Source organism: Rattus rattus, chromosome 12 (assembly GCF_011064425.1).
Source record: "Rattus rattus isolate New Zealand chromosome 12, Rrattus_CSIRO_v1, whole genome shotgun sequence".
Classification (NCBI taxonomy): domain Eukaryota; kingdom Metazoa; phylum Chordata; class Mammalia; order Rodentia; family Muridae; genus Rattus; species Rattus rattus.
This window is the reverse complement of record NC_046165.1, coordinates 54,016,023-54,032,407: the sequence shown is the minus strand read 5'-3', so window position 1 is coordinate 54,032,407 and position 16,385 is coordinate 54,016,023. Positions and strand designations below refer to the sequence as shown.

Here is a 16,385-nt window from a genome sequence, read left to right as displayed (position 1 = left end):
CTTACCCTTCGGAGGAAGAGACTGGAGACAACTGGACATGACAGACAGAGTACCATGAGTTAGTTAGATAGTATGTGTATTTATGATGGTGACACCACTTAGGTCTGGTAGCCTCTGATGGCTCTATGACTTTAGAAAGGCTGAGCCCCCTCTAGCTAGAGGGGAGATACTAAGAGGCAGGGGGAGAGGGTGGGGAGGTGTGGACGATGGGGGCATGGGTCGGGGTGGAAATGAAGTAGTCAAAGGAGGTCATAAAGATTGGCGCTCTTACAGTTTAATGAAAACAAAGGGTGAGTTAAAAAAAACACACATTCATAAGCTGGCCGGGTTCCAATACACCCGGTGTTCACCAGTCAGCCCACCCAGGGTCTGGTGATGCAATGTAACAATCTGGGTGCATGTCATCAACAGCCACCATGGCCCCACCCCAGTCCTTGCTTACCTTCAATGGCGCTTGGCTTCCCCTCCTCTGTCTGCTCATTTTCCTTATTCTCCTGGTTTTCTGAGGTGCAAGCCCGGGAATCCAACTGCTGGAGAATGGTGGGGCAGAACTCCTGGAATTCACTCTTCCCAATATGAGATCGCTCACTGAAGTTGTGGGCCGCAAAGAGGTCTCCAGAGCTAAAGCACTGAAACCAGGAGGGGCGGAAGGGTTCTTAGAATCCAAAACTCCCGCCCTGCCCTACATGGCTTGCCTCTGCAAGGAACTCAACCCTCTGAGAAGCAAAGAGAAAACAGACACAGCCAAACTACAGAGAATCTGGAGACTCATCTCTGAGGGATGAGGGTAAGGAAAAGCCTGGTTTGGATCTCAGATTGGCCATGGCGAGTGCTTAGTGCACACAACTATAATCTGGTTGTAGAAAGAGGTTTGGGGAACAATCAGATTCCAAGGGGGACCTTCATCTCAGCTACTTGGGTAGCCAAGGCAGGAAGACTGCAGCCTCAAAGAATGCCTGAGCTGCACATTCAAACCCAGACTGCATAGCTCAGTGAGACGCCCCCTCTCCCTGGCACCCCTCCCTCCCACACACACCCCATCTCCAAGTTTGAAAAGAATACAGTAAAAGTAGTACTGGACATGACTCAGGTTGGCAGGATCTGTAGCATGCCCCAGGAAGGCATAGGTCCACTGCTACAGGGAGTGGGGTGGCAATGGACGACAGGATTCCAGTCATGTGACCAGGGTGTGGTTTCAGAGATAAGGGATTCCATCTATAAAAACCCAGGGAACTATTCTACTAAAATGTAAATTATAGAGGCCTGTGCTAGAGTCTGGACCTGGGTAGGTGAGCAGACACAGGCACCTGTGACCTCGGGAAGTCTTGCATATTATGGGAATTCAAATTGAGAGCTCTCTGCAAGGGCATGCACGTGTACGTGTATGATGTATGCACATTCACGAGACCACAAGAGGACACTGGGTGTCCTGTTCTACTACTCTCCCTGCCTTATTCCTTTGACACATCTCTCATTGTACCTGGAACTAGGCCTGCAGCCAGCAAAACACAGCACTGGGATTAGAGATATGCATGGCTGCCCTGCCTTTTACATGGGCGCTAAGGATTCAGACTTGGGTCCTCAAGGTTTCAAAGCAAGGGCTCTTATCGCTGAGACATCTCCTTAGCCCATATTCTTCTGATTGTGTTTTAGTCCCCCTGGGACTGCTGACAATATAAGTTTTTAGATTTGCTGACTCAGAATAGTGCTGTAGGCCCTAAGGCCCATATCTTAGTCCTCTGAACGCAAGCCTGTCACTCACCCATTGCCCGTGTGGCACATTCGGCCTCCCCAGTGATGCTGACACTTGTCACAATTAACCAGCTCTGCGTGTATGCAATGCCCAGTGCCCCATCCACCTTCTCCTTTTAGCCCCAGCCTCTTCATCCTTCAGTGTGTGGCTTCAGCATGCCTCATGCACATGACCCTCAACCTCCCTCTTTCATAGGGGAACCCCATAATTACAGTGCACCCCACAAAACAAGGTACTTAATTTTCATCCCCCCCGCCCCCCCGTTAGCTGAGCCCCTCAGCTCAACATTGGTATATGGTCTTCCTCAAGAGCAGCCTCTTAACCACTGAGGTCCCTAGCCCTGTTTCCCCACTTCCCACGATACTCAGTATAAGGGGCAAAGCAGAACGGAAGGACTCTGCTGGCTGACCTCTACTGGGCTGCCACAAACAGCTCCAGACTCGAGTAGCTGAGACGATATGGAAGAACATTTCTGATAAAACTAGAGAGTGGACTAGTAAAACCCCAAGACTAGAGTCTTGACCCCTATCCCAGGAACCCTTGTGAAACTACTCCCCAGAAAAATAATTCTTCCTGCGTCTGAGGGGATTATGAGGCCCATCTGGCATGGTGTGAGAATAGTAAACTTTACTGGACATGCTGTCCCGAGAGCCATGGTTCACCAGCAGTGACCCAGGTGTAGCTGCAAACCGTCTGGGGACCAAGGACCCTCTTCTTAACCCTTTGTAAGATAGCAAAACACCATGTGGGTAGTTGGGAAGCCTCACTGGAGATGCAGAATGTGCTGACCGCCACCAGGGTCTACCTGCCCCCTCTGACCAAGATGCTGGGCCACTGTGTGTCCAGCAGTGTTGACGGACCATTGCCTTACCGTGGAGAGGTTCCTGTGTGCTTCTTTGGGCAGGGAAACATTATCCCGGCCCACGCCCACGCTGTTGAGCAGAGTCTTCAGCTGTGGCAAGGTAAGGCTGTCATTCTCTCCGTAGCGTTTCATAAGCTCTTCCAGGAAAGAGGTGGCACTGAGGGGCAGCAGGCCAGTAGATGAGGCATGAATCTGGGGGACAGTTCTCCATATACCGAACAGCACCAACAGGAGGTAGCTAGGGAAGGCTGGGTGTAGCCGCTCCATGGTGACCATGTATACCTAGAACATAAAGTCAGGTGAAGGTAAGGGCTCTATCTCTCCACCCACACTCAAGCAAAGGCCAACTCATTGCCCTCATGCCAAGGGCAAGGGCTCACCCTCCCATCAGACTCTGAGCCTGTCTCTACCAGCTCTACTTGACTTTGGAGGAATCCTTCTTCCGAAGGGGTAAGATAACAAGAAAAAAAGGACGTGCTGGTCACTGGGTACATGCCTCCTAACCCCTAGGAAAAAGATAGGAGGATTAGGAGTTCAAGGCCAGTTTTAGCCACACAGTGAGCTTGGGATATGTAGGAACCTGTTCCACCTAAAAGGAGAAGGAGGGCTGAAAAGCCTGTGTCAGGTGCCCATGCTGTTGTAAGAAATCCTAAAGAAACTCACTGAGTCAAAACTAACTTTAACACATGCATGCACGCATGCACACACACACACCCTCTCCCCTTCCCCTCCAATGGGAAGAGAGGGGGAATCAGCAGGAATGGGACGAGAGGGTACTGGAGAGTGAATAAAGTCAGCATGCATGATACAAACATAAAAAGGTCCTAATGAAACCAAAACTGTGTGTAATGGATTTCATTATGCTAATAAAAATATTGCTAATAAAAATAATAATAAATATGTATTATTATTTTATGTATATGGGTGTTTTGGCTGCATCTATGTCTCCGTACCACACACATCCCTAGGTATTCTCAGAGACCGGAGCAGGGCATCATACTGCAACTGGAGTTATGAACACTTGTAAGCCACTATGTGGGTACCGGGGATCCAACCCGGGTGCTCTGCAAAAGCAGTCAGTGCTCTTAACCACTGAGCTATCTGTCCAGCCCCTAATAAGAGGCCTTAAAAGAAAAAGAAAAGGAAAAACGTGTCCAATATAAAAGCAGAATTGTATCACACAGTTAAGAACCGAGAAGGAACAGAAAAGAGCGAGAGCTGGCCTTGATTCCTCTGTTAATCACTCACTTCTCTTAGTACAGTTATAATTTCATTAGTGACATCAGCAAGCACAAGGAGGCACTCCAGCACAGGTGCCTCAGCACATACTGCTCCACCTATCCAGAGCAGCACAGCATCCTCATGGCCAAGAAACAGGACCTACTGACCCCTGCCTGCCCCTGCTGCTGACAGACAATGTGATCCTGGGTAAGGTATCTAGTGGGTAACATCACAGGACGATCCAGGGCAGCCCACCATAGCCATTAGCATCAAACACAAGGCTTGAACTTCTGCACCACTGAGGGGGAGAGTTGGGGGGAGGAACTGGGCAAGCTGCACGGCGTCAACTACCACCCTCTTCTCATCTGTAAAGGTGGTACCCAGCTCATGGGGTGGCTGTCAGAATTTAGCAACCAAAGTGATGGGGAGGCCCTAGCTGCTAACTACTTGAATTGAGGTACTCGACTTCTACCAGTTGAGACTGGTCTGTGGTACATAGTGAGGAAAAAGGAAAAAGGAAGTGAGAGAGTGTTGAGGGGCTGGAAAGGAAGGAAGGAAAATGACACTCCCTTGAAAAAAGGCTCGGGACTACAGCTCAGTCATAGAGTTGAGTATGGGACTCAAATGTACACAAGCAGCACATGTGATCTCTAACACTGGCCTAGGCGTGGTGGCACACACAAGCCCTTAATCCCTTGGGAGGCAGACGTAAATGGATCTCTGTGAGTTTGAGACCAACCTGATCTATATAGTGAGTTCCAGGACAGCCACAGGAAGTAGTACTCAAAAAAATAAATAAATAAATAAATAACAACAACAACACGAGAAAGAGATAACAGAAGAGAAAAGAAGGGCTAGAATGAAAGAAGAGAAAAACAAAACCTAGCCAGCCGGAGATCCAGAGTCTGAAATCTGGCTGTAATCATTCAAAGACAAGATTGCTCTCCAAAGTTTGACTTCCAGACAAAACAGGAAGCTGTTAACATACTGTCATAAGACCCTGTAACTGACTACATTCAACTAAGACTCAACTCCTGCACCCTGCCAGTCACAGCGCACCTGAGGGTAGGCTGGCTTTAGATCCCATATATGGGACACAAAAGCTGGGGACAAAAAATCTCATTCTTCACTCAGGAGGCAGAAGCAGATGGCTTTCTCTGATTTTTAAGACCAGCCCGTTCTACTTAGCAAGTTCTAGGCCAGCATGGACTACACAGAAGACCTTCTGAAGTCAGTAAGTAAGTGAGTAAGTAAATAATAATTTTCAGGGTTGTGGGGTTGGGGATTTAGCTCAGTGGTAGAGCGCTTGCCTAGCAAACGCAAGGCCCTGGGTTCGGTCCCCAGCTCCGGGGGAAAAAAAAAAGTTTTTTTCAGGGTTGTTCTTCGGTTTTCGGTTGGATATACTTTCAGCCACACAACTAGAAGGACCAGACAGGGCAAAAAAAAAAAAAAAAAAAAAAAAAAAAAAAAAAAAAAAAAAGGCAGTCTGCAAAATTGTTATTTTGTAACTATAAAGTTGTCACCAAGAACCAGATTAATCTATGCTTTGTGGAATGGATCTTGGACAAAATTACACTAAAACCCACTATTCAAAGGAAGTAGTTTGCCTGGCATGGTAGCACATGCACATATTCCCAGAACTTGGGAGATGAAATCAGGATGAGGAGTTAAGGTCAGCCTGGGCTATATGAGACCCTGTCTCAAAAAAGAGAAATGAAGGAAGGGAGGGGGGAGGGAGGGAGAGAGTGAGGGAGGGAGGGAAGGAGAGAGAGAGAGGAAGGGAGGGAGGGAGAGAGGAGGAGGGAGAGAGTAAAAAGGAAGGACAGAGGGAGGGAGAGAGGGGACGGAGGGAGGGAAGGAGGGAGGGAGGTAAGTTGGCTATCCAGCCAGCCAGTTTCCAGCTGTCTATATTTTCCTCAATGAGAGAGCTGGGGTCTAAGTAGATTTAGTTAAGAGAGATGCTGATGCCTTTTCCAAGGGCAGCTCTTCCTATGACCCTGGCATCCATTCATTCTTCCCTTAAGGAGAATCTGGGAAAGGTACACCTACTTAATAGATAAGGAAGCTGGGATCTGAGGCCAAGAAATGAGATCTCAAGGCAAACTGAATTTTTTATGAACTGAAGTCAGGTCTGAATGACGTCTAAGCCCTGGCATCCACCATAGGCTCAGCATGAAGAGGGAGAACATGTTCCCTGGATGCTGTGGAGAACCACGAAACTAACTCTGCAGGCCTCTGCACCGAGATCTGTCGGTTTCTCTCAGCACCAGCGGGGACCCTATATTCAGGCTAGGGATAACCTGAAGATCTGGGAGGTGGGACAGCTAGGGGTGCTGTGGGGGCTGGGCAGTCTTACAGTGCTCCTGCTATAGAATCCTAGAACAAAGCACTGTTCCTACTTCAAATACCTTTCTCAAATTTCCCTTCAGCAATGTAAAAATCCTACGAAAAAGGAAACAAATGCCCTGCATGTGGGCACTGTGGCTGATTTTACCTTGACCGCTCTACCTGGGTGGACATTCAGATAGAGGTTGGCATTTATGATGGGTTGGTTCTATGGAGGCCTGGTGGCCCTGTGGTCCCTCGCATGGCTTTTAGGGCAGCCTGGAACATTAGAGAAGTGTCTCCTGGCCATGCCGTAACACAAGTCTAGGGCTACCTGTGCTTCTTCAGGAAACCTCTTTCAGCCTACCTCATGACTGCCAGGGTTTACAAAGACAGGTGGTGGTGGTGGCGGCGGCGGCGGCAGTGGCTCTGAAGTGTAAACCAGTCCTTGCCAATGAGAAGACCCAGTGAGCAGAGCTCTGTCACCTGGATCAGCCCTTGAGCTCATCCCACAAAAGAGTAAGGCAGCTGGGGCGGTTAGGAATCCTTGCTCCAAGGCCTCGGCGCTATGAACTCAATGGCCCTGGCCTTTGGGATCGGGAAGGGAGAGTTGTGCTCTGGCAGAGATTTGCCCCCTTAACTAGTTATTCTTGGGGGTGGGGGTGGGGGTGTTGATAAAAGGCTCTCTGCGGTTAGCCAGGCATGGTGGCTCACGTTTGTAATCTGAGGGCTTGGGAGGCCGAAGAAGCAGGGTGATGGCTATTGGATCCACATAAAGTAAGTTCCAGGCCGGCCAGGGCTACGCAGGAAAACTCGAGAGAGCACACAGGCAGATAGACAGTACTTGGCAAACAAGCAAGCAAACAACAACAAAACCCAGATTCCCTGGAGGAAACAAAGAGGCAGAGAAAGCACACACAGGTCTTACCAGAGTTCCTCCCTCAGTGGTGTACAGGAGCTCTTGTCCTCCCAGGGAGCCGAACCTAAAGTGTTAGTCAGACTGGGGCAGAGACAGGGCTCCAGTGTGTGGCTACTCGGTACAGGCCCTGCCCATTAAAGAGCTGCTGGAGTTTCCCACCCCTCTTACCACTGGGCTCAGGGTCAAAAGTAAGTTATTCTAAAGCCTCAGGTCTGTCTCTGCGCACTAGACCTAAGCCTCAGGGGACAATGTGACATTCATCCTAGAATCCCAGAGCAAAGTGCTGGCCCCTGCCATCCTCAGGCTAAGCTGGAGTCCTGCCGACTGTCCCACCCCACACACCCCAGTCATGTCCAGAAGCACCTACAAATGTGGTTCTGCCGGCTCTGTTGGCATTTCTCTGCATTATTTACTGAGTTCTGTTTTTTTTTTTTTTTTCCTAGACCTAACCAAGAAGCAAAGCACTTCCTTTTTCTGAGGTAGCTAGGTGGTAACTTGCCATTTAGTTCATTCAAGAAGCTTGATCACCAAGGAGAACAGAATAGGAACTTGAAGGAACTTGGACAGGCCTCGTCTACTACTCTCTACAGATTCCTCTGAGCACTGCCATAAAAACCAACAGACAGACAGACAGACACACTCGCACAGGGTCCAAGATGAACTTGGCCAAGGCAAGAGTGTTCCTGAGGCCACTGAAACGTGTACTTATGACCCTTCTCCTCCCTTGTCACATGGAGCACTTCTTAGGTGACCAAGCTGAATTCCAACCTCACCTAATCTTTATCTTTGAGGACAGGATGCCTGAAGGGCCAAAAGTTCCATCTCAGGAGAGCTAGCTAGAATTGGTTCTAAGATGGCTGCCCCAATTGACCTCCCCTGACAGTCTCTGACTTCACTACAGTCCAAGTGTTTGCTCAGTGACCCACTTCCCAGCTGACTTGATCATGACTAAAAGAGCACTGCTTTCTCTGTAGCCCCAACTGGGACAACCCAAATGATGAGCTGAGCTAGGCCACTTCTCACTAGGGCCCCAAGACCAGCAAGAGACGAACTGCCACCAATCCTTTGTCCTTTCCAACAGAAGGTTATAGGGAAAGCTCTTTGTGGGAGATGGGGAGGAGGAGGAGAGCTGACTCTCTCCAGTAGGGCTCCAACATGCTCGCACTTGCGCATGCGCATACACACTGACCTAAGGATAACTGCCAGCCTCAGCAGACTAAGTATTCCCTTCCAATAGAAACGGGAGCTACTCTACCAAAATAGTAGACTGAATCATGTCAGCACAACAGGAATCATTCACAAAAAAAGTCCCAGAGCAGAGGACAGACCCACGTCCCTGCCACACCCCATTCTCCAGACCTAGAGAACAGCTCTGAACATCCTTAGCAGGCCTGTGGGTAGTGGGGAACAAATCAGCCTACCTGGTGGGAAGGAAGAGAGCTGTTTTTCTATTTTGGGGGGGGACGACGACAACGACGACGACGACAACGACAACGACAACGACAATAGAACATTAGGCAAACACTGGCAAAGCCATGTATACTAGCATCCTAAGATTCAAGGAAAACAGTTCTGCCCATGGCCAGAACAGAGAGCCCACCAGATGACAGGACTTGGGAGGCTGAGGCAAGGGTGGGAGACACAAGTTCTGGGCTAACCTAGTCTCAATAGTTAAACACTATCTATAAACCAAAAATAAGCAAATCATAAAACAGGGCCTAGGGGAGACAGCTCGCTCACTCTCCAGCACCCATGGAAGAGCCAGCTATGGAGGCCAGGGCTTGTAACGTCCGCACTGGAAAGATGGAAGCAAGAGGACTCGTGGGGTCTGCTGGCCATCCAGGCAAGCTCCAGGTTCAGGGGGAACTCCAGGTTCAGAGGGAAACTCCGCCACAGAAAGAAGAAAAGGAACCATTAAGGAAGAAGCCCAACACTGACCTCTGAGTTCCATATATCTCCCACACATGCAGATTCACTCACATGTACACACACGGACATGTGTACAAATATGCTTGACACACACATGCAGAAGGAGATAAACAACAAAAGGGTAGGAAGAGAGGAACTAAGTAGCACCACCGAGGCACTAGTAGATTAAAGTTGTCAGAGAACTGAATTCTGCCAGCAACTCCGATCAGAAATACGGACAAAGGAAGCTTGAGATAACTTTTGTATGTGGAAGGAAAAACAGGGTTTCCAGTACCCACATGGAGGCTCACAATCATCTATAACTTCAGTGCCAGAAAATCCAATCCCTCTTCTGGCTTCCATAGGCTCTTACACACAGATTTATATGATGTATATAAATGCACACAGGCAAATACACAGAAATATAAAATGAATCTTTAAGATGGGGGAAGCCACAGTCATGGGAGGTGGCTCAGGAAGACTTGAAATCCATGGTCCTCCTGTCTCGCTTCAGCCTCCAAGAGTGGTGTAGCGATGCACACCACCACGCCTGAGCAAAACACTCTTTACATGGGGATTAATCAGACTACTCTCATCTCCTTTATAGCAACATCCAGCATCAGAAAATAAACAGGAATGGACACACTACTCTGACAGGATGGCCTGGTGGTGCACACCTCTAATCCCAGCACTCAGAAAGTGTTATAAAAGCAAGCAGATTAGGAGTTCAAGGCTAGCCTTAGTTACATAGTGAGTTTGAGGTCAGTATGAGCACCAGGAGACTCTTTCTGGAGGAAAAACAAAAACATTATTCTTTGATAAGCCTTGAAGACCAAGTTTGTAATCCCGACTCAGGAGACTGAGGCAGGAGGATTATGGATTCAAGGCAAAGCCTATGGGTCACAAAGTTGAGTTCAAAGCCTACAAAGTATGTCCAAGGTTGATTTGGTCAATTTAGTGAGATCCTATTTCAAAAATTAAAAAAAAAGGTGAGGATAGAATTTGGCAGTTAAGTGCTTGCTTAGCAATAGTGTGAGGTCCGAGGGTCAATTCCTAGAAATTAAAAATAAATAAATAAAAATAGTATTATCCCTTGCCAAGATCTCATTAACAAGTAGAAATTCCCAAGCATAAAAGAAATCCCCTTGCCAAAGAAGAAAAACACTTCACAATGAAATGTATCTCTCTCTAACACACACACACCTCTCTCTCTCTCTCTCTCTCTCTCTCTCTCTCTCTCTCTCTCTCTCTCTCTCTCTCTCTCTCTCACATGGATACAAACACCTCCCTTTCACACACACACACACACACACACACACACACACACACTAATAAAGAGAGAGTTTGGGAGTGGTGCAAAGAAGGAAATGAGTTTGGGGAGCAAATGTAAAACCTTGTTTGTTGAATTTGGAGAGAGCGCTTTAATTAAGAGCCCTTGTTACTCTTACAGAGGACCTGGGGTTCTATTCCCAGTACCCACATGGTGGCTCACAACCATCTGTAACTCCAGTTCCTGGGGATTTGTGGCATCCTCAGGTCTCCTCCCATCTCCACAGACACCTAGCACTCATCTGGTACACATCCATATAGGCAAACCACTCAGAAACATAAATTTTTTTTAAAGGAAGTTGGTTGTAGCGGGGCCCATCTGCAAACCCAGCCTTCAAGACAGAGGGTGAGGCAGGAGAATCATCTAGCAGGTTGAGGACCAGCGCACCCAATGTACAGAGCTAAGAGACCTTGCCTGGAAACAAGGTAAAAGGAAACCTCTGCCCACTCTGACTTCCACACATGATCTATGGTACACATCCACCTACACAAAACAATAGTAAACTAAATTCTTTTAAAGAGAGAACACCTACAAAGGCAGAAACCGTGGCTAGAAGAAATCCTTTTTGAAAAAGTAGGCATTCTAATAATGTAATTAGCATAATCATGGTGTGGGGGAGGGGAGACTAGCACAGTGTGCGAAGGCAAATGTCTTCTTCTGAAATAGAGCAAGGGTCAACAGGCACAGTCTAAAATTAAAACAAATAATTACAGAGGATTCACAAGCGCTTACCATTGCAGGGTAGAAAATTCTCTCTTCAGAGAACACATTTCTTTACACTTTACCTTCGCTTACTGCAGTTTCTTTTTCTTCTGTTATGACCAAGGAATTTCAAACCTTTCCACAGGAGTATTTATACCTATTTTTCAATGTCCATTTCTGTCTGATTATGCCTGAGAGAATCTTTTGAATACTGACAATGTATATTTTATTTGCAGTTTGTTTTCTGATCCAGGGTCTCTCTACTTAGCCCTTGGCTGTCCTGGAACTCACTCTAGAGCGGGCTGGTGTTCAGCTCACAGAGATCTGGCAGACTCTTCCTCCCAAGTGCTGGGACTAAAAGCATGCACCACCACGGCCCAGCAAAGGACAGATATTCTGAGGCCTGGAGTCGGTGTGGTTTTCTTTGTTCTGCTTCAGTCTATTAATCAACTCCAGTCTGTGATGTGGAATGCAGCAAGGTTAGAAAAGACAGGGACTCAGCATCACTGATTTCTCCCTCCCTCCCTCTGAAACAGAGTCTCATCTAGCCTAAGCTGCCCTCAAGTTTATATGTAGCTGAGGCGGATTTTGAACTCCTGATGTTCCTGCCTCTGCCTCCTGAGTGCTGCAATTCTCAGAGCCACACCAATTTATGCAATTCTGGGGATCAAGCCTAGAGCCCTGGGCATAGTAGGCAAGCACTCCTGTCGACTGAGCTACAACTCAGCCCAAACTTTCTTAAGTATAGCACAAAACCCAAAACCCACTGGGCAGTGGTGGCACACTTAGGAGGCAGAGGTGGGTAAGTGTCTATAAGTTTGAGGTCAGCCTAGTCTATAGAATGTGTTCCAGGAGAGCCAGCTCTATAAAGAGAAACCCTGTCTCAGAAAAACTAAAACCAAACCAAAGTGAACCAAAACGAAACACCTAGAACCCCACAGAAACAACTGCTGACACGTCTGATCATAAGAGTTCTTCTATAAACATTTCACTATAATATCTTCCATCTTTATGGTCAAACTAACAGTGACACAGTGACCTGTGTAGAGAGCTAGTACTCTCTTTTCTCTGCCTCCCTTTGTGGAGCTGAGGGCCTCGAATAGGCTAAGCAAATGTTCTACCTACCAACAGGCTACAGCACCAGACCAGTCGGCAGCCTTAAAACACAGTATTCAGGTAAATACTGCCTCTGGAGTCCAGAGAACTTCAAGGAGAACTATGGAGGTGCAGATCTGTGATCGATCCCAGCTACTCAACCGGCCAGAGGCAAGAGGAGTAAGTTCAAAGACAGACTGAGCAGCTTCTAAGGACCCTGTAGCAGGATACAGGTAAAGTGGTACCCGCCTGTAATTCCAAGCATTTGGGAAGCAGAGATGGGATTGGCAGGAGTTTAGGCCAATCTTAGTCATATCATATAGAGGCTATCTTGGGCTACAAGAGATCCTGTCTGACCTCCACTTCCCCCAAACAGGCCCTGCCTCCCCACCCACCCACCCCCAAAAAAGGCCAAGAATGTAGGTTCTAGGACTGAACCCCCGGAACCAAAAAATAAAAGAAAGGGAAGGGGGTGGTGGTTACTGAGGTGGTGTACACATGTAATCCACAAGCTGAAGCAGGAGGATTATTTCAAGTTCAAGGGAAGCCTAGGCAGCAAAGGGAGATCCTGTTTGAAACCAGCAAAAAGAGGGGTTGGGGATTTAGCTCAATGGTAGAGCGCGCTTGCCTAGGAAGCGCAAGGCCCTGGGTTCGGTCCCCAGCTCCGGAAAAAAAAACCAAAAACCAAAAAAAAAAAAAAAAAAAACTAGCAAAAAGAGATTAACTCTCAGTCCCTACCCATTCATTGAATGAGCACGGTCCAGAGGGCTTACCTACTGAAGACACGCTATCCTTAGTCTTCCTTCACTCAAGGCAAGAGCCAATGAACAGTACAGCTGGAGCACAGCCTCGTTCTCCGCTCCAGGCATTCAACGGTTGTATTGTTTCATTCCCTCCCACCAAACCACTTTACAGTTTTCCTAGTTGTCCCAGAACCCAAACCTCAAGCTATGGCATGCCAAAGGCCAGCCAGGGTGGGCGACTTCCAGACAAGCACAGGAGGGGCAGGGGCTCACTCATTCACCCTAAGAAATCTCAGGCTGTTAAAACAGGAAGAATGGAAGACCATTAAAAAGAAAAAAAGGTCAGTGGCAGCCCAGAAGCAGGAAACAGAATCAGAACTGGTGGCCTGGAGCTCACCATACAAATATGTACTGATCTCCCCCACTGTGTGTCAGCACAGTGGAAAGGAGGTTAGAAGGCCAGAGACTGGTGCTAAGAGCCTGGGGCAGCCAGCATAAACTGACCAGGAAGGCTTATTAGCCCCAAGCTGAGCCTGGAATGAGTTTAATGACATCCAAGCCCAGGGTTGGAACCAGGAAGGGGGAGGAGGGAGCATACTTCAGGGCTCCAAGCCCACCAGGAATCTGGGCCCAAGAAAGCCAGAACTTCCAAATGTCTTCAGGCTGGGAAAGACGGGAAGTGGTCCAAGGCAGGAAGCCAGCTCTTCCCACCCAGGCTTGATGAGAACTGCCCCTGTTCTCATCCCGCACCCATCAGCATTCCCAGATTGCAAAAGTGTGGCCTGTCGCCCTCTAAGTTCATGACTGTTTGCCAGACCAGTGTCCCAAGTGTGGCCTAAGCAGTGTGGGGCTCACTCACACCCATCACTTACATCATGGCTTAAGCAAAAGCTTCCAGCTTGTCATTCAGAGTCAAACAACAAGCAAGGCCTGGTAACTTCATCATAAACGCTTTTTCTCATGGGCATCTCAATTGCATTCTCTTCTGGGGAGCCACACATATCACTCTGAGCTCCCCAACTCTTTTGGATACTAAATTTCTTGGTCTTCCAACAAGCCTGCTTAACTAGATTTTTGTTCCTAAAAGGCAAAGAGGGTCCTCTAGTACTCCTTTGTCAATGTAAGTCTGGTACAGTATTCACACAAGGGACCATGTGCAGAGAATTTCTGACCAAAGATGAGAAGTTTAACTTCCCATCTTACTAAAGTCTACAAGGCCCCTACAGACCAAAAACTCCTTGTACATACATTCTATGTCTGTAGATGTCACCACAGGCCATGTGAAGTCACCCATCAGGATCATACATTGTTCCTTCCTCTAAACTATTCTTATTGTGAATTTAAACACACACACACACACACACACACACACACACACACACACACACACACACACCAGCACAAATGTACAAACACATTTTTGTTTTGCCTTTTATTTCCAGAATAGATTTTGCTTTGTAACTCTTGAAGGCCTGGTACTGAACACGTAGCCCAGGCTAGACTTATACTCATGACAGTCCTCCTACTGAGGACTAGGATTATGGGTAGGCACCATCACACTGGGTACTTCGCTTATGTTAAATAAGCTAAAAGCTAGCTTATACCTACCAGACCTAAAACCCAGTCCCTGCCAAGCACACATCAGCTCCCAGAAGTGAAGAAAAATGAATCCATGTTCAACCTTGGCTGTATAGCAAGTCTGGGCTACATGAGATTGTCTCAGAAAATCAGAAAGAAATAAAAGGCAATGGCAACCAAAATCTACCTTAGTCCAAGAGTTCATTCATTCAAGAAATGTCACTTCCTGCCAGTTACCAAGAATAATGTAAGTCCCTGAGATGGAAATGACACCAGGTACCTCCCCTCACAGAACAGGGAAAGCAAGCCCTACACAAAAAACTTACCAGCACGGTGAGGCCAAGGCTACTTGCAGCTCAAGGTTTACCTGGTCAAACTGAGCCAACAGAGATTCCACCCTGGATGTTAAGTAGCCTGGAGACACACTGGAAGAGAAGCAAAAACAGGCTGAGCTCCCAGGGCCTACTCCAAAGATCCTGTTGCTGAACTATGCTGTAAGGGGTTGCTACGCGGGCATCTGGTAGCTGTGGCATAAAGACATCCCTGCCAGGGAACCATTCCAGCAAGACAGATGTCCTCGGGTCTATCCTGAGGAAGAGAAGGCCCAGCCTCTTCCCACAAGACAGTTACATATTCAATGAGCCCATCTAACTGGCACAGTCTGCGTCACACTGGGGATCTGAGCAGCACAGGATGGCAGAGTACAGTCTGGTTTTGTTTTCTTGTGCAATGCCTAAGCTAACCTAGAGCCTTATGCATGTAACACTCTGGCATGAGGATCACAGAGAGACTCTGGTACCATGTACTCATAAGGTACCAGAGAACATAACAGAGAGACACTGAGCTGTGGAAAAGTGAATCAAAGGGTCTGGGAAGAAAGAAGATCCCTGGGGAGTTAGTACTGAGACGCTGCTGGGAAGTGGGGGAAGGGAGACTACCAGTAAGCTACACTTCTAGACCACAAGTGTGTGTGTGTGTGTGTGTGTGTGTGTGTGTGTGTGTGTGTGTGTGTGTGTGTGTGTGTGTGTACCATGTGCACACAGTGCCTGCAGAGGCCAAAAGAGGGCATCCGATGCTGTGGGACTGGAGTAACAGATAGGCTTTGAGCCACTATGTATGTAGGTGCTGTGAGTGGAACCCAGGTCCTCTGAAGGAGCAGTTGGTGCTGTTAACACTGAGGCACCTCTCCAGCCCCAGGAATGTGTATTTTTGTTTCTCTACCCTTGGTAGGCTGAACCATAATTTATTTGCAAAATGAAGTGCATTATACAGAAGACAGGACACTACGAGTAGGTTACCAATTTCATTAACAGACATCAGGGGACAAGTTAATGTGTGCACCACCACCACCACCACCACCACCACCACCACCACCACCACCACCACCACCACCACCACCACCACCACCACCACCACCACGGACAAATAAGGGAAAACAGAACAGAACACTCAACCTGGTGTCAGAGGTGGCCAAGAGAGCTCACCTAAAGTGAAGCTCAGACCCCTAGAACATGTCAAAATAAGCTGGGGGGAGGGGGGTGAACACTCTAAGAAGTTGTAGTCACACTTAGGAACTACTGCAGATGGAACATCTTCGACTTGAAATCCATAGTGTCTGAGATACACAAGAGGTCACACGGGATAGGAGTATAGGCTATGAATACCAGCCTTGAAGGATTCAAGGAATCATATGGCTCAGCAGTGTGGGAAGAGCAAACCCAGTCTCGAGCACGCTAGCCAAGCTTGCTTGTTTGTTTAACTGATTGACTTGTTTATTTGCAGCCTCAAACTATAGTTCAGGTTGGCTTGGAATGCACTATGTAGCCTAGGCCAACCTAAAACTCCTGGCAATCCTCCTGCCCCAATTACCAAAGAGCTGGGAGTACAGGCATGAGCTACCAGGCCTGGCATTTACATGCTTGTCTGCATCATGGAGAATGGATGGGGAG

General features: G+C 47.8%; 1 protein-coding gene across 2 annotated transcripts in view; it reads right to left on the bottom strand.

The window, feature by feature from the left end:
• The window catches only part of Slc39a14 (solute carrier family 39 member 14), a 46,552-nt gene that overhangs the window by 11,789 nt on the left and 18,378 nt on the right, over nt 1–16,385 (bottom strand). For both annotated transcript variants that reach the window (XM_032917529.1, XM_032917530.1), the window contains exons 2-4: nt 14,763–14,861; nt 2,625–2,897; nt 443–629 (exon numbers count right to left, since the gene is read on the bottom strand). In XM_032917529.1, the coding sequence (XP_032773420.1) occupies nt 443–629; nt 2,625–2,891 (454 nt within the window). In that variant the 5' untranslated portion in view covers nt 2,892–2,897; nt 14,763–14,861. The remainder of the gene's footprint in view (nt 1–442; nt 630–2,624; nt 2,898–14,762; nt 14,862–16,385) is intronic.